This window comes from Actinia tenebrosa, unplaced genomic scaffold, assembly GCF_029948245.1.
Source record: "Actinia tenebrosa isolate PJP-AT-01 unplaced genomic scaffold, QUT_ActTen_1.0 PGA_scaffold17__23_contigs__length_9995812, whole genome shotgun sequence".
NCBI lineage: Eukaryota > Metazoa > Cnidaria > Anthozoa > Actiniaria > Actiniidae > Actinia > Actinia tenebrosa.
This window is the reverse complement of record NW_028292577.1, coordinates 6,424,343-6,443,783: the sequence shown is the minus strand read 5'-3', so window position 1 is coordinate 6,443,783 and position 19,441 is coordinate 6,424,343. Positions and strand designations below refer to the sequence as shown.

General features: G+C 36.3%; 1 protein-coding gene across 1 annotated transcript; it reads right to left on the bottom strand.

Annotated features, from left to right (window-relative positions):
- Window positions 1–150: 150 nt before the first annotated feature.
- LOC148910360 (uncharacterized) lies at window positions 151–3,090 on the bottom strand. The gene is made up of 7 exons (XM_089032046.1): window positions 2,985–3,090; window positions 2,751–2,810; window positions 2,605–2,664; window positions 1,840–2,370; window positions 1,638–1,683; window positions 996–1,106; window positions 151–923 (listed from the first exon to the last, which is right to left on the bottom strand). Exons 1-7 carry the CDS (start codon window positions 3,033–3,035, stop codon window positions 151–153), a joined length of 1,632 nt encoding a protein of 543 aa, XP_088888172.1. The 5' UTR covers window positions 3,036–3,090.
- Between the last annotated feature and the right edge of the window lie 16,351 nt (window positions 3,091–19,441).

The window sequence follows — 19,441 nt, the reverse complement described above, 5'->3', positions numbered from 1 at the left end:
AAAACTTATATTTTCGAGATTGCTGTGTTTGGAAAATCATAGCTAAATTCTGTGATATTAGGGACTAAGTTGGGTTGGTGATATGAACGAATATAAGCATGTTCAGTAAAATATATTTACGTCGTAATCTTATACATGTAGTTTAGCTTATTATCTATCAAAATAAGACGCTATTTTTTCAACGATTGTTAAGTTCTTAGTAACTCTAACTCTTCCTTGCTGTGTTCTTTCAGAAAGAAGGGATTCCAACCCATCGATTCCCCTTCTTCTGTGGGCCAATTTCAAATGGTATAAGGTGAGACCACTACCAGCAGCCTTTGCAGCCATCCCTTTGCTGACAAATTTGCCTTCTATCATTGGATACCAGGACCTCAAATTCTTGTCTCTCTGCTCAAAGAAAATCATGGAATCCTTAATATACTTGGAATTGAAGGAAAATTTCTGCAAAGTATTAGATTGCAAGGAAGCAATGTCCATCAGCTCTTTCAGTGCTTCTACATCACAAAGAGCATTGTGTGAGTGATATGTCTTTCCAGTTACATGATTGTACAGACTCTCTTGTTTATATGACTGTAAACCGACATGTGTATCCTTGAAACCTGCAACTGCTTGTTCCAAATTTCCAAACATATTACAAGATTTTGCAGCATTGACAAGAACATGGCAGTCGAAGACTTTTATATTGTGGCCTATGAGCAGGACAGGGTCTTCCCCAAGGAAATTGGTGAACATCTTTAATGCTTCTTTTATTGGTACAGCATTCACCAGCTGATTATTGTGGAATAGTTGACCATTTATGCATTTCAAGCCTGTCACCTCAGATGCTTTTTTTTGAATGGGTATTTTTGGGAGAACATAACAATTGAATGATTTGCTTGAGTGACGTGCAACTGCTGCTATCTGTGTGATATGACTCTTTCTTCCTAAAGAGAAAATAATACTGTTACTATTGGGCCTCAGGTAATCTAAATTACTTTTTTTTTAAATAGACTTACCTAGTCCTGTTGTCTCAATATCAAAAACGAAGCTTGAGCAAGGAATGTCTTTTATAGATTCAGCTTTAGGTTTCATTACTGGTTCGGGTATTTGGTAAACATCTTGATCTTCTGTCATTTAAATAGGAAACATCAATTCATTATAGTATAGGACATAGGCAGTACACCACATTAGAAGAGGAAACTTATCTATAGCAGTAAGCTCAGATGTCTGTGATTTCATTTCCGTATAAATCTGTATGAATGCTATTTCTGGGCTTCACTCTGTACAGAGGTGCTTTGCACCATCACTTGATGGCAGCCATGACAAGGAGCAGGAACAGTTGAACCTGGTTTACATTCAATTTCCCAGATAGAAAATAACCTATTGTTATGCCCCTGTCATGTTGCTGATACAGTTGATGGTGCAAAAGATCATATTAAAAACATGAATAACTAACAGCATACCAAAAATTATGCTTGTTACCAACATTTTACCTGTTATTAAGTCTATACTTGTTGAATAAGTATCACCTTCCCGTATTTCATTTGATTGATTACATGATAGTTTCTTGGCCTTTAGTTCAAGCCTTTGTCACTTTACTGCTCTAGATGATTTTCTTGATTTGTTTCTTTTCATAAAGGTATTGAGATATTTTGCACGTTTTCTAGTATTACATCCTGGAGAAAGTCCAGTTTTCTTGTTGACCTGTATGTAAAATACATTTTGGGATTACAACTCTATCTCACCATTTATAGGGTCAGTAAATTAAAAGGCAATAATGTTTGTACTGTCTTCGCAATGCTTACCTCTACTAGGTAATCATATCCAGTGTTCTATCTTTTGACAGATGGATGCACTAACCCTGTAGTCTAAGCTTTCTGATCCAGAATAATGTTGTCTCTTTGGGGCCTTAGTACTAACAATACCATTCAAATTTTCATTGGCTTGAGTTGATTTCATGTTTGCTAGTTTCTTTGCTTGGGATTTGTACTTGATGAAAATGGTTTCCAAACTTTCTTGCAAACCACTATCTTCTAGGGGTCTTCCATAAGGCAGAGAAGGATATTTCTTTTTTTTACCATTTTTATGATGGCACCATGAACCACATGCAGAATGATCATCAAATGGATGCTTGTGCAAGGCATCAAGATCTCTGGTTATTGCTTCTGGGTTTCCAGCGTTCTGTTTTACCATATATGTGAAGAGCCTTTGAAGATACTTTATAGTTTTGACTGATAGCTTGTGTTTCTCTTTCAAAGAAAACAACTGAGAACCTAATATTTTCTTGATGTGGTTTCCATCAGATTGCTTTTCAATGTCTTTGCTGACTTCCTTTCTAAGTCTAGCAGTGATGGTTGTATCTTCATCGCCTACAATAGCACCAATGGTAATCTGTGTGATAAGAATCCAATTATAATGATTAATGTTAATGATGATGATTCAAATAAACGCAGATCGCAATTGAAGTAATTTGTATTATACATGTGTATCGCCTTGATCATGTTGGAATCTTCATCAATATTTTTGCATGAGGTATGTGTAATAGGAATTCAATAATACTTTCCATTATAAAAATGGTTTATTCAGTTACATCTTTATTAAGCTAATGCATACCAAACTAAGTACCTTTGAATCGTCTATGTTCTCAATCATGCCAGGGTCTTTATCACCTTCATTACCTGATATCTGTGTAATTAGAATCTGTTATACTTCCCAATCCATAAAAAAGTTTATTTAGTAACATCTTTTGTGAGCTAAATCAAACTAAGTACCTTGGAATCATTTATGTTCTTGTTCATGTCAGGGTCTTCATCACCATCATCGCCTGAGGTCTGTGTAAATATAAGAATTTAATTATACTATCCAAAAGGATTAATTTAGTTAAAGATCTAGATAATTAGGGCTTGGTGCTCACTAGCAACATAAGGATGATAATCATAAACATAAATTATCATCATTCTTATGTCACTATTGAGTAACAAGCTTAATATATACCAACCAATTACCTTTGATTTATTTATGTTCTTGACCATAGAAACAACCATGTCTGCCTCCATAGCTTTTGATGACCCGGTCCAGTTTTTGCAACAAGAATGTGGTCTGGTTTTAGGAAGACCTGGTTTAGCATATTAAGATACTGTATTAAAATTACATCATGACATAGTACAAACACTAAGTGTATGCAACATAAGTAGTGCAAAATAGTGAAAGCAAACACATGGGAATGTGAGCTTTTTGAAAATATATCACATTTGGCAATCTAATATGAATTCTAACCTTTTGTTTTGGCATATTCACAGACTCGACATGATTTTATCCTTGTCTCATAGGCAATTACTTTACCAGTTTCTAATCCTACCACAGTTGCGTGCCCTTTGATTATAAAATATTGAATAAAAATAATTAGGTTGTTGATATTTGCTCTTACCAGTCTTTGTTGGTTTATTATTAACTGTTTATTTGTCTGTGTGCTTGTGTTTCTTTACTGCTTTCATTCAGTCATATTTTAAGTTTCAAGAATTTCTGAAAATGTGTACTGTACATACATACCAGACAAACTACTATATGAATGGCCACTTCCTCTACTTTGCCATCCAGCATCCACACTAGCAGTTATTGTGCTTTTTCCTCTATGTTAATTCATGGATATGAATAAATGGAAAAAAATATAAAAGGATAAGAAAATGTTAAAGGATTAACAATAGTTTTGCATTTTCATATGTTTGAAATATTTTGAAATATTTTGAAATATATATTTTTTATCACTTCTATTTTATCCATTATGAATTATTACTGAGTTGATAAAATCTACTCACTTGGACTTTGAAGCATGAACTTCATATTTTAGTGCATCTGCAGTTGTTGATTTTGCTATCGACTCAATAATTTCTCCTATTTCCCTTTCTCTTGCTTTAAGAGTTTTTTTACTGATGGCTGGCAAATTTAATGTTGTAAGTAAATTATTGAGTTGGGTCTCCCCAATGCCAATGTGTAACATGCCTGAAAAGAATCACAGCAAAATTAATAGGTTCCCCACTGTTAATTGTGATCAAAAATAGATTATTATAAAGTAAAAGCAATTATTGATTAGTTTACACACTGTTTGTGTGAATGTATGCATAAAGCTGAGGCACCATAAAGACTATAGTCCCTCTCCCTTTTAACCCCTTTTCCAATGTTATCACTCCTCTCCCCCCCCCCCCCCCCACCCCCACCCCCACCCACCACACCCACACTCACACACACACACTTTTTCTCACAGAGTGATTTTCCTAATCGGTGCACTACTGACTAAAGCTGTTATGAGCAAATACACTCTAGCTAAAATACACTACACATTGACAAACAAAGATGGTTGCAATGTCTGACGTTTTTTTGGTTTAGGCTTTTACATGCCGCTAATTCTTATTTGTTAATTAAAAGTGCCCAGGTTTAGGAAAACGACTCTACTTTTCAATCTTGACCCCCTTTTTAGGGTGCTCCGCGGTCCTTGAAGATTTGAAAAAAACCTTTACTGTTTTAGAAAAGTTCCTTGTCGTATGTGTATGGGTGTGGCGTACCATCCATGCTGTGCGGGTTGTTACATTTTGTGAATGAATTGCACCTTTGCCTGCACTTTTGGCGCCTTTGTAATAAATGTTAGTGAAGGGAGACATGACACAGAGCTTTGCCGAAATTTTGTCTTCAAAAAGCGTAGAAAAAGTTAAAAAAAATACAAATTTCAAAAATTCAAATCCTTTACGAGTTGGAGGACTACTACGTGATATAAATCAAGTTGAAAGAGAACTCGAACTTGATATCTTGAAGAATCTGGAAGTCCGTTTGTTATCACCACGTTTTCATACACAACCTGCTGCTGAGTATCTCGAGATTTTGGTGACTTTACTTAGTCAAAGTTATGTAATGAATTAATCCTTTTTACGTCTCTAACTTTTGATTGCCATGAGAACTTTTGATGGTCTCCAAATCTTGGCGTAATGAGAGTTCAGAAAGTCATTCCAACTCTAAGCTCATTTGCACATGTGAAAAGGTATGGTTTATGGCTTTAAACTTCGAAATGGGGAATAACTTTCAAGGTAAGCAAGACAAAAGATCATATTTTTTATAAATATATGATATTACATGAAATATCGGATTACTAAAGGTGTTGAGAAACTCGGACGAGCCAATAATTATCCAATGCCGGGGGAATTTCTACTTTTATATGCGACACGCGGGACCTATGAATTTCTCATACTATGACTCATGAAAATAGTAATTACATAATAACACTTACCTATAGCAGCTTTACTGTTGACGTCCCAAATTCGAGTTTTGCCACTTTTTCTGTGTTTTGTTTCTAAAGCTACGTTATTTACGAAGTAGCATCTCTTGCAGAAGATTTCGATGAAACCACCAAGGCCAACTTTAGCTTCACCTACGATATTTTTCAACCCGATAGGATTTTTACATTTCTTACAAGCTTTCAATTCTTCGACAAGAACTCCAAACTGGACAATTCTTCTTCCTGTTTTCCAGCTTTCGTTGGTTTTTCTTTTTGTTGTTGTTTTTTTAGGTGTCGCTGCACAATAGTCGTGGTCGAGTAGATGTGCGGTACTGAAGTTTCGCAGTCTGTACTTTTTTAACCCTTTCGAAAGTCGTTGCGCCCTTGATTTTGCTTTGTTAGTTTTGAAAGATGTTTTGTTCTTCATTTTGAGTACTATTTTTCAGATTTTACAGGTGTAATGATCAAGCTAAATGATTAATGTTGTGACGAAATAAGTTACTAGACTAAGTATCACGTAAGCCTTGCCGGCGACCAAACAAGTTTTGCATGTATTCCCGAAATTTAATGATTTCATTGTTTTCTTATACTTTATATATTGCTGACTGGAATATGTTACTTTGGAAAAGTATTTTTCATATTAATTATAATTATAATGAAGTAATGATTTCTTTTTATTGTAAACTAGTCGAGGAATATTTTGTAATGTTTACAACTTTCATATCCGTATAGCTGATTGGCGATTCACATAGCTCAGAATTTCTCAAAATATCTGAAACCCAGTTAAGTTTTTTACATTTCTAAAGTTTAGATTTTCATTATTGATGAAAAGAGAGCATTTTAACATTTCTGAATTTTTATTGTTTCCTACATTTTCGCAAAAATACGAGGCCCAAAATATCCACTGATGCGCGGAAAAATGCGCAGTAGCGCACAATTTCAAAAGTAGGCAGTCACCTTAAATATGATCAAGGATACTCTTAAATACGGTCAAATTCGTCCTTTAAAATTCTCTTCTGTCGATGTAATTTTTAAGATAATCATCAATTCAGAGTCTACTTATAATCATATTTTGTCAAACAAGTGGTTGGAATTGAGAATATGGAAACTGTATGGTTTGAAAGTGAAGGCTTAGATACATACGGATGAAGACTACATCCCGGGCGGATAGAGGTACACGTCAAATACAGTAAATGTATGTAAATTGGGCTGTGAGGGGGCTGTGAGGGGGCTGTGAAAAGCACTCTACGCCCGTCATATAGTTTTTTCTCAAAACACACCTTCACTCTTAACCCAATCCTGTTATTCTTTACCCTTGCAGTTGGTTTTATAGCGAAGCAATCGCACCCTAAACTGAGGCTAATGAGGGTGGATTTCTAACCGCCAAACTGATCTTGGACGAAGCGACGAGAAACAAGTTGACGAAGTTAGGCGAGACATTCTCGATAATATACATTTATGTCTGAAGCTAAAAAATATGTCAGCATTTCAAAAAATAGGTCTGTAACCACAAAAAGAATAAACTGAGTTTGTTTGGTACTTATTCTTGAAAAAGCAAACTCTTACGTATGGTCATTTGAGGCTAATGAGGGTGGATTTCTAACCGCCAAACTGATCTTGGGCGAATCGACGGGAAACAAGTTTACGACGAAGTTAGCCGAGACATTCTCGATAATACACATTTATGCCTGAAGTTAAATCGATAATTAAAGCTATAAAATGTATCAGTATTTTAAAAAATAGATTTGAACCAAAAAAAGACTAAACTGAGTTTGTTTGGTACATATTCTTGAAAAAGCAAACTCTTACGTATGGTCATTTGAAAAAAGGATACCGCTAAATACGGTCATTTGAAAAAAAAGGATACTCTTAAGTAAGGTCAAGTTCGTCCTTTAAAATTCTCTTCTGTCGATGTTATTTTTAAGATAAGCATCAATTCAGAATCTACTTATAATCATTTTCTTTCAAACAAGTGGTTGGAATTGAGAATATGGAAAATATATTGGTTTCAAAGCGAAGGCTTAGATACATACGGATGAAGACTACATCACGGGCGGATAGAGGTACACGTCAAATACAGTAAATGTATGTAAATTGGGCTGTGAGGGGGCTGTGAAAAGCACTCTACGCCCGTGATATAGTTTTTTTCTCAAAACACAACATTCAATAGCAACCCAAACCTGTTATTCTTTACCCTTCCAGTTGGTTTTATAGCGAAGCAATCGTACGCTAAACTGAGGCTAATGAGGGTGGATTTCTAACCGCCAAACTGATCTTGGACGAAGCGACGAGAAACAAGTTTACGACGAAGTTAGCCGAGACATTCTCGATAATAGACATTTATGTTTGAAGTTAAATCGATAATTAAAGCTAAAAAATATATCAGTATTTTAAAAAATATGAGTGCAACCACAAAAAGACTGAGTTGAGTTTGTTTGGTGCTTATTCTTGAAAAAGGAAACTCTTACGTATGGTCATTTGAAAAAAGGATACCGTTATAAATACGGTCATTTGAAAAAAAGAATACAATTAAATATGGTCAAGAATACTCTTAAATGCGGTCATATTTGTCCTTTAAAATTCTCATGGATTCTCTTAAATACGGTCTTTTGAAAAAAGGATACCCTTAAATACGGTCATTTGAAAAAAGGATACTCTTAAATACGGTCATTTGAAAAAAGGATACTCTTAAATATGGTCAAGGATACTCTTACGGTCATTTGAAAAAAAAAGGATACCCGTATCTAAAAGTCTATTTGATGGATGTGAACTCCAAGGTAGCAAAATAATCAACATATGCTTTGGTTTGGGAAGGGATTAAAAGGCCATTTCAATGGCGCAAAGTCACATTCTGCTTTCTAATAGTAAATGAGAACAATTAGTTAAAGTTAAAGGGGTTGATCTTCCTCAGATATCTTGGTTCAACGTAGGTCAACTCGCTTACGGCCTTACTCGCCTATGCCAACTTGCAAACATATAAAATCACATATAAAATCAATATAAGTGGTCTGTCGGTTACATTTTTTTGTTTTTCTTGACCAGCTGTCGGTCGTTGAGCCAATGCAGGGTGAAATGTGTAAAAGAATATAATGACCGGCAGCCGTCAAAAGAAACACTCAATTTCAGGAATAAAAGTCTCCGAGAATCAGGTCAGGACATTCTCCAAAATCAGGTGAAGGAATACCCCTGGATTATTCTATAAAGAAGCATTTGATACAACGTAGCCACAACTCGATCCCACAAGGCTTTGTTACACCTACTTGCAAGAACGTTGTCATACGATATTAGAACATTAGAAATTTAGTGAGAAAGGAATACATTAAAAGGCAAAAGAAAGCGTTCAGCTTCAGTGATCTTCTTTTGTTTTTTAATATAATTCTATCCCACTAAATCACTAATGTTCTATTTTCGTATGATGACGTTCTTGCAAGTAGGTGTACATCTATTTACTAGAGTAATCGTGTAAAACGCTATTGGGCTTGTGGCTGTGGAAACCCAGTACGAACTGTGCAAATTGAAAGAATACGTACTGCGGTTGGATTAGCGTGTAGGTTTAAAAATCTATCTTTACTTTACTTAAATGGTTTTACACAGTAAAAAGAAAAAGAAGTCATGTGAAGATTGGATAAACTATAAGAAATAAAAATGTTCCGTAAAATTTAATGCGGGTAAAAAAAGAAAAAAAAATCTTTCAAAAGGTGGTATTTGGACTTGAGTACACAAAAAAATTTCAAAAGAAAATCGATTCCAAGGTGCCATACCCCCGAGACATCCGCAGAGCTGAGGCGGCGTATGGACTTCGGACCTGACGGCAATTAAATCCTTCTGCCCTTGGGTGCACGAATTACGCAAGAAAATGTTCTAGCCGAAGCATCAGGGGAGAGACCAGCCGGCCCCCAGACCATATCGGCTAATCCCTTGCATCTCTGCCACGCACGGAATCGGTTAAGAAAATAATCTTAAAAAGTCTAGTCTATCTGATGCACTGTTTCACGGCCTATTGTTATGCTGATTACGTAGATTCGTGGCCCAGTGGAAAAAACGTGAGCATCGCCTCGCAGACACCGAGTCAAGCCCGTAGAGGGGGGTTAGTATTTAGATTGGTGGCCTAAAAATGATACCTTCTCAATCAAGCTTTTGATCGTTATTTTTCTTTTTGATGAAGCAAACTAACCTATCAATCCAATGAAAATGGCTTGAAGTTTCTCTAGAAAGTAATATTTCAAATGAACTAGAATTTTTTTTAGAAAACAGGCTAACAAAACTTTAAAAAGACTGCAGGGCATTTCATTTTCTATAATTTTTCATATTTAATTATTTTTGTTTGTTTTTCGTAGCGATTAACTCAACATCTATGTAACTTTTTGATTAACAAGAAGGTCCTTTCAATGGATGTGAAATACTCATGGTAGTCATGGTCGTTCAGTAAAGGACCTTCGAAGCTCAGTCATAACCACTCCTTAAATGGCCATGTTGATTTCATTCGTTTTCTTTTGTTCACTGTTATACTTTTATTTATACATAAATATTGGTCATGTTTAGAGATGACCAAAATATACAGGTTTTGAAAATTGATAAGGGTCCTTTCAATGGATGTGAAGAAGTCACAACCTCGTGGTCTCACGCTTAGTTCATATCCAGTGAAAGGGCCTCTGAACCATCTTATCAACTATTGAATTGAACCACAATTTTCCATTATGTTTCTTTTGAAGTATTTTATTTTACATTTTGGTCTGCGTTGACCAAAACATATTATATTTGGATTCAGAAAAAGAAACGTATGATGTTTATAAAGTATCTCCTTTTGCTCTCTATCTGAATAAAAATTGAATTCAGTTGGTTTAGAAGCAAATTAGTAGCATCAAAAGTCCTTTCACTATATGTGCACTTTATGCTAGCAAAATAATCAACATATCCTTGATTTGTTAAAGGGTAAAGAGAAAAGGTCCAAAAGTGTCAAGTTACGATCTGGTTTCTAATATGAATCAGAACAATCGTAAAAAGGGATTGGTCTGCCTGTGGTATCTTCACCTTCGTCCCACCACAGGTAGTCCATACTTTGAAATAGTAAAAATATCAACGCACACTCTATATTTTTTTTAACACACATAAATGTCACTACTTACGTTTTCTGTTTTCACTTGAATAGCATTGATGCGGGGATACTCTATGAATACCTATCCCTTTGGCCCAAAGACTTTCTTTTTACCCGTTGCGGTAACTATGGTAACTTGACTCTGCTCTATTTTCTGTTTCAGTATGTTATAGTGGCAGGAACGCAAGTAAGGAGTCTTCCAACGTCTTTTTCGATTCCTCGTTTGATAAAAAAAAAAGAAGAAATGAGAAAAAAAGTGGAATAAATTCACAGATTCTAAGCGAGTACCCCTGAAGTATCATTCTCATAAAAGCCATAATTTTTGCATAATCTTTCAAAATAACTGCGTCAAAGTCATTTTTCTAGTAATGTTTGACTTTTCTGTCTGATTTCAAGTCGAAATACTTAAGTAAATTGTTCCTCATTCCGACACTCCACCTAGGAAAAGTCCGATCCAAGGAGTGAATCCCGATTGGGATTTTCCACAATTTTGGATTTTGGAACAAAAAGTAACAAATTCTAAAAGAGCAAGAGAAATGGAGGTCAATGGTGTAATTTGTTTTGTTTTGGTCGAAAAGGGACTCGATTAAAGAGCATCAAAAATATGGACCCGCAAGCCACTTGTACGCCTATAAATACAACACACCCATCTCTCCAAGGTACTAGCTACTACAATTGACCTTTCTGAGGCCAAACTCTGGGTGCTAGCTTACTATGCAGATTGAAAGGATATCCTTTCTCCGAAAAACCAGACCAAACATACTAAAATCCAATGCGATCTCTGATTTAGCCATGCTGTGACTTTGATTCGTAGGGAGTATATATCGAATAAAATGATAAGAATTATCCAAACGCGGTTTCTATATATGGTATATGGATCAATCGTAACATTTTGTTACTTGTTATTTGCGGCGCGGTATCGTCGAATCACACGATATCCAGTTAACCCAAGCTATTGTCCTCGTCTTTAAGATAACTAAACGGCACGTCTGTAGCTAGAGTAATTCAAGACTTACTTTTGCGGCGTGTTTTCAATGGGTGTGATATTCATCTTCGTCCATCAAAATTCTTTTCTGTTACATGTAATGTAATTTTTAAAATATAAGCTTACTCATTGGTGTACTTTTGAGTGCTGTGATCGTTGTAAATTAGCTCCTCCGCACTCTTTCACACGCTTCAGAGGGACGCCTACCTTTGATGTAATAAAATATTTGGTGCATGGTAAGTATGCATGAGAACTGACTCGATGAATGCAGAATTTTATAACTACTACTATGAGGACTGGATTAGTATGTCCCTTGAGTTTTTTACATCCATTCAGAATCTACTTATTGTCATTTTTTTCAAACTACAAGTGGAAGGAATTGTAAGTATGGAAACTATATTGGTTTCAAAGTGAAGGGATATATACATACGAACGAGGACTACATCGCGGGCGGAGAGAGGTACACATAAAATACAGTAAATGTATGTAAATTGGGCTATGAGGGGGCTGTGAAATGCACTCTACGCCCGTCATATAGTTTTTCCTCAATACACACCATTCGCTCTCAATTCAAGCCTGTTATTCTTTATCCTTCCAGTTGGTTTTATCAAGCAATCGTACACTAAACTGAGGCTAATGAGGGTTGATTTCTAACCGCCAAACTGATCTTGGACGAAGCGACGAGAAACAAGTTTACGATGAAGTTAGCCGAGACATTCTCGATAATACACATTTATGCCTGAAGTTAATTCGATAAAAAAAGCTGAAAAATATATTAGTATTTTAAAAAATAGGTGTGTAACCACAAAAGACTAAGTTGAGTTTATTTGGTGCTTACTCTTGAAAAAGGAAACTCTTACGTATGGTCATTTGAAAAACGGATACCATTAAATACGTTCATTTGAAAAAAAGGATACTCTTAAATATGGTCAAGGATACTCTTAAATACGATCATTTGAAAATATGATACTCTTAAATATGGTCAAAGGTACCCTTAAATGTGGTCATTTGAAAAAAAAGATACCCTTAAATATTGTCAAGGGTACTCTTAAATATGGTCAAGGATACCTTTAAATATTGTAAATGAGAATAATTAGTTAAAGTAAAGGGTTTGAGCCCCCTGTGGTATCTTGGTTCAAGGTAGGTCAACTCGCTTACGTCCTTACTCGCTTATGCCAACTCGCATACGTATAAAATCATCGATCGCGCTTAAATGATTGATTCCAAGTTCACTTTTTCTCCATTCAGACAAGCTGAAAAGTAGAGCCCGGAAAAAAATGTTAGGCTGTTGTATTGGATAAAAAAGATGTCAACTACTGGATTTGTCTATACCTTGACTGTTTTAACACTCAACCAGGATCTACTATTTATGCCTTATGAATCCTTTAAGTGGTAGAAATCGAAAACATTGGCTTCCAAATGCCTTTAATAGTGAAGCAATTAAAATGCAGGTAAATAGTACATCCCGGGCAATGAAGGACCACATAAATTAGAGTAAATGCATGTATGCCACACTAATACTGTGTCATATTATACACCTGGACTGCAAGTATACTACTCTAATACTATGCTATATTATACACCTGGACTGCAAGTATCCTACTCTAATACTATGTCATATTATACACCTGGACTGCAAGTATACCACACTAATACTATGTCATATTAAACATCTGGACACCAAGTATATCACACTAATACCATGTCATATTATACACCTGCATTGCAAGTATACCACACTAATACCATATCATATTATACACCTGGACTGCAAGTATACTACACTAATACTATGTCATATTATACACCTGGACTGCAAGTATACCACGCTAATACTATATCATATTATACACCTGGACTGCAAGTATAAAACACTAATACTATATCATATTAGACACCTGGACTGCAGGTATACCACATTAATACTATGTCATAGTATACACCTGGACTGCAAGTATACCACACTAATACTATATCATATTATACACCTGGACTGCAAGTATGCCACACTAATACCATGTCATATTATACACCTGGACTGCAAGTATATCACACTAATACCATGTCATATTATACACCTGGACTACAAGTATAACAAATTAATACCATGTCATATTATACACCTGGACTGCAAGTATACCACACTAATACTATGTAAGAGTTAATTACCGAGAACGGAGGCAATAAGCCATATACATCCAGAGGGCCGCAGGCCCGAGTGATGTACAGCCTTATTGCCGACGCTCGAGGTAATTAAGTATTTTATTTATCAATTGAGAAGGTTTTCTATCAAATGTTGCTCATTATCAATGCGAACAGTCTATATATAGTTATTAACCGGGTTAATAACTTTATATTGACCTTGCATTTATAATGAGGGTCATAACAAAAAAAAGCCCTGTGAACAACAAAGAAAACCATGTCAATTGAGAAATAAGTCATACTATACACCTGGAATACAAGTATACCACACTAATACCATGTGAAATTATACACCTGGACTGCAAGTATACCACACTAATACTATGTCATAGTATACACATGTACTGCAAGTATACCACCCTAATACCATGTCATATTATACACCTGGACTGCAAGTATACCACACTAATACCATGTCAAATTATACACCTGGACTGCAAGTATACCACACTAATACCATGTGAAATTATACACCTGGACTGCAAGTATACCACACTAATACCATGTCAAATTATACACCTGGACTGCAAGTATACCAAACTAATACCATGTCATATTATACACCTGGACTGCAAGTATAGCACACTAATACCATGTCAAATTATACACCTGGACTGCAAGTATACCACACTAATACCATGTCAAATTATACACCTGGACTGCAAGTATACCACACTAATACCATGTCATATTATACACCTGGACTGCGAGTATACCACACTAATACCATGTGAAATTATACACCTGGACTGCGAGTATACCACACTAATACCATGTGAAATTATACACCTGGACTGCGAGTATACCACACTAATACCATGTCATATTATACACCTGGACTGCGAGTATACCACACTAATACCATGTCATATTATACACCTGGACTGCGAGTATACTACACTAATACCATGTGAACTTATACACCTGGACTGCCAGTATACCACACTAATACCATTTTATTTTATACACCTGGACTTCAAGTATATCACACTAATACCATGTCAAATTATACACCTGGACTGCTAGTATACCACACTAATACCATGTCATATTATACACCTGGACTGCGAGTATACCACACTAATACCATGTCATATTATACACCTGGACTGCGAGTATACCACACTAATACCATGTCAAATTATACACCTGGACTGCGAGTATACCACACTAATACCATGTCATTTTATACACCTGGACTGCAAGTATACCACAGTAATACCATGTCATATTATACACCTGGACTGCAACTATACCACACTAATACCATGTGAAATTATACACCTGGACTGCAAGTATACCACACTAATACCATGTCAAATTATACACCTGGACTGCGAGTATACCACACTAATACCATGTCATATTATACACCTGGACTGCGAGTATACCACACTAATACCATGTCAAATTATACACATGGACTGCGAGTATACCACACTAATACCATGTCATATTATACACCTGGACTGCGAGTATACCACACTAATACCATGTCATATTATACACCTGGACTGCGAGTATACCACACTAATACCATGTCAAATTATACACCTGGATTGCGAGTATACCACACTAATACCATGTCATATTATACACCTGGACTGCAAGTATACAACACCAATACTATATCATATTATAAACCTGGACAGCAAGTATACCACACTAATACCATATCAAATTATACACCTGGACTACAAGTATAACAAATTAATAGCATGTCATATTATACACCTGGACTGCAAGTATACCACACTAATACCATGTCAAACTATACACCTGGACTGCACCTATACCACACTAATACCATGTCAAATTATACACCTGGACTGCAAGTATACCACACTAATACCATGTCAAATTATACACCTGGACTGCAAGTATACCACACTAATACCATGTCATATTATACACCTGGACTGCAAGTATACAACACTAATACCATTGCATATTGTACACCTGGACTGCAAGTATACAACACTAATACTATATCATATTATAAACCTGGACAGCAAGTATACCACACTAATACCATATCAAATTATACACCTGGACTGCAAGTATACCACATTAATACCATGTGATATTATACACCTGGACTGCAAGTATGCCACACTAATACCACGTGATATTATACACCTGGACTGCAAGTATACCACACTAATACCATGTCAAATTATACACCTGGACCGCAAGTATACCACACTAATACCATGTCAAATTATACACCTGACTGCAAGTATACCACACTAATACCATATCATATTATACACCTGGACTGCGAGTATACCACACTAATACCATGACAAATTATACACATGGACTGCAAGTATACCACACTAATAACATATCATATTATACACCTGGATGGCGAGTATACCACACTAATACCATGTCATATTATACACCTGGACTGCGAGTATACCACACTAATACCATGTCATATTATACACCTGGACTGCAAGTATACCAAACTAATGCCATGTCAAATTATACACCTGGACAGCAAGTGTACCACACTAATACCATGTCAAATTATACACCTGACTGCAAGTATACCACACTAATACCATGTCATATTATACACCTGGATTGCAAGTATACCACACTAATACCATTGCATATTATACACCTGGACTGCAAGTATACCACACTAATACCATGTCATATTATACACCTGGACTGCGAGTATACCACACTAATACCATGTCATATTATACACCTGGACTGCGAGTATACCACACTAATACCATGTCATATTATACACCTGGACTGCGAGTATACCACACTAATACCATGTCATATCATACACCTGGACTGCAAGTATACCACACTAATACCATGTCATATTATACACCTGGACTGCAAGTATACCACACTAATACCATGTCATATTATACACCTGGACTGCAAGTATACAACACTAATACCATGTCATATTATACACCTGGACTGCAAGTATACCACACTAATACCATGTCAAATTATACACCTGGACTGCAAGTATACCACACTAATACCATGTCATATTATACACCTGGACTGCGAGTATACCACACTAATACCATGTCAAATTATACACCTGGACTGCGAGTATACCACACTAATACCATGTCAAATTATACACCTGGACTGCGAGTATACCACACTAATACCATGTCATATTATACACCTGGACTGCGAGTATACCACACTAATCCCATGTCATATTATACACCTGGACTGCGAGTATACTACACTAATACCATGTGAAATTATACACCTGGACTGCGAGTATACCACACTAATACCATGTCATTTTATACACCTGGACTGCGAGTATACCACACTAATACCATGTCATATTATACACCTGGACTGCGAGTATACCACACTAATACCATGTCATATTATACACCTGGACTGCGAGTATACTACACTAATACCATGTGATATTATACACCTGGACTGCGAGTATACCACACTAATACCATGTCATTTTATACACCTGGACTACAAGTATATCACACTAATACCATGTCATATTATACACCTGGACTGCGAGTATACCACACTAATACCATGTCATATTATACACCTGGACTGCGAGTATACCACACTAATACCATGTCATATTATACACCTGGACTGCGAGTATACCACACTAATACCATGTCAAATTATACACCTGGACTGCGAGTATACCACACTAATACCATGTCAAATTATACACCTGGACTGCGAGTATACCACACTAATACCATGTCATATTATACACCTGGACTGCGAGTATACCACACTAATACCATGTCATATTATACACCTGGACTGCGAGTATACCACACTAATACCATGTCAAATTATACACCTGGATTGCGAGTATACCACACTAATACCATGTCATATTATACACCTGGACTGCGAGTATACCACACTAATACCATGTCAAATTATACACCTGGACTGCGAGTATACCACACTAATACCATGTCATATTATACACCTGGACTGCGAGTATACCACACTAATACCATGTCATATTATACACCTGGACTGCAAGTATACAACACTAATACCATGTCAAATCATACACCTGGACTGTGAGTATACCACACTAATACCATGTCATTTTATACACCTGGACTGCGAGTATACCACACTAATACCATGTCAAATTATACACCTGGACTGCGAGTATACCACACTAATACCATGTCAAATTATACACCTGGACTGCGAGTATACCACACTAATACCATGTAATATCATGCACCAGGACTGCGAGTATAACACACTAATACCATGTGATATTATGCACCTGAACTTCGAGTATACCACACTAATACCATGTCAAATTATACACCTGGACTGCAAGTATACCACACTAATACCATGTCATATTATACACCTGGACTGCGAGTATACCACACTAATACCATGTCATATCATGCACCTGGACTGCGAGTATACCACACTAATACCATGTCATATTATACACCTGGACTGCGAGTATACCACACTAATACCATGTCATATTATACACCTGGACTGCGAGTATAACACATTCCAATGGCGCAAAGTCACAGTCTGATTTCTAATAGTAAATGAGAACAATTAGTTAAAGTAAAGGGGTTGGTCTCCCTCTGATGTCTTGGTTCAACGTAGGTAAACTCGCCTACGGACTTACTCGCCTATGCCAACTTGCAAACATATAAAATCACATATAAAATAAATATAAGTGGCATGTCGGTTACATTTTTTTGTTTTTCTTGACCAGCTGTCGGTCGTTGAGCCAATGCAGGGTGAAATGTGTAAAAGAATATAATGACCGGCAGCCGTCAAAAAAAACACTAAATTTCAGGAATAAAAGTCTCCGAGAATCAGGTCAGGACATTCTCCAAAATCAGGTGAAGGAATACCCCTGGATTATTCTATAAAGAAGCATTTGCATACAACGTAGCCACAACTCGATCCCACAAGGCTTTGTTATGTCTATTTTCTAGAGTAATCGTATAAAACGCTATTGGGCTTGTGGCTGTCGAAAGCTAGCACGAACTGTGCAAATTGAAAGAATACTGTTGGATTAGCGTGTAGGTTTAAAAATCTATCTTTACTTTACTTAAATGGTTTTACACAGCAAAAAGAAAAAGAAGTCATGTGAAGATTGGATAAACTGTTAGAAATAAATATGTTCCGTAAAATTTAATGCGGGTCAGTAAAAAAAGTAAAAAAAAAATCTTTCAAAAGGTGATATTTGGACTTGAGTACACAAAAAAATTAAAAAAAAAAAAAAAAACGATTCCAAGGTGCCATACCCCCGAGACATCCGCAGAGCTGAGGCGGCGTATGGACTTCGGACCTGACGGCGATTAAATCCTTCTGCCCTTGGGTGCACGAATTACGCAAGAAAATGTTCTAGCCGGAGCATCAGGGGAGAGACCAGCCGGCCCCCAGACCATATCGGCTAATCCCTTGCATCTCTGCCACGCACGGAATCGGTTAAGAAAATAATCTTAAAAAGTCTAGTCTATCTGGTGCATTGTTTTCACGGCCTATTGTTATGCTGATTCCTTAGATTCGTGGCTCAGTGGGCATCACCTTGCAGACAACGAGTCAAGCCCGGCAGAGCGGGTTAGTATTTAGATGGGTGACCTAAAAATGATACCTACTCAACCAAGCTTTTGATGGTAAATTTTCTTTTTTTGATGAAGCAAACTATCCTATCAATCCTATGAAAATGGCTTGGATTTTCTCTGGAAAATAATTCTTTAAATACACTAGAATGTTTTCAAACAATTTAACAAAACTTTGAAAAATTGAAGGGCATGATGTCCCTAATAAACTCTTAAGCTATATTTGTCCATTCGTGCAAGTTCAACAAAGGGGCTTTGTTTAACATTCTTTCGAGAGTCTGATTTAGGCAATTCACTGGAAATAG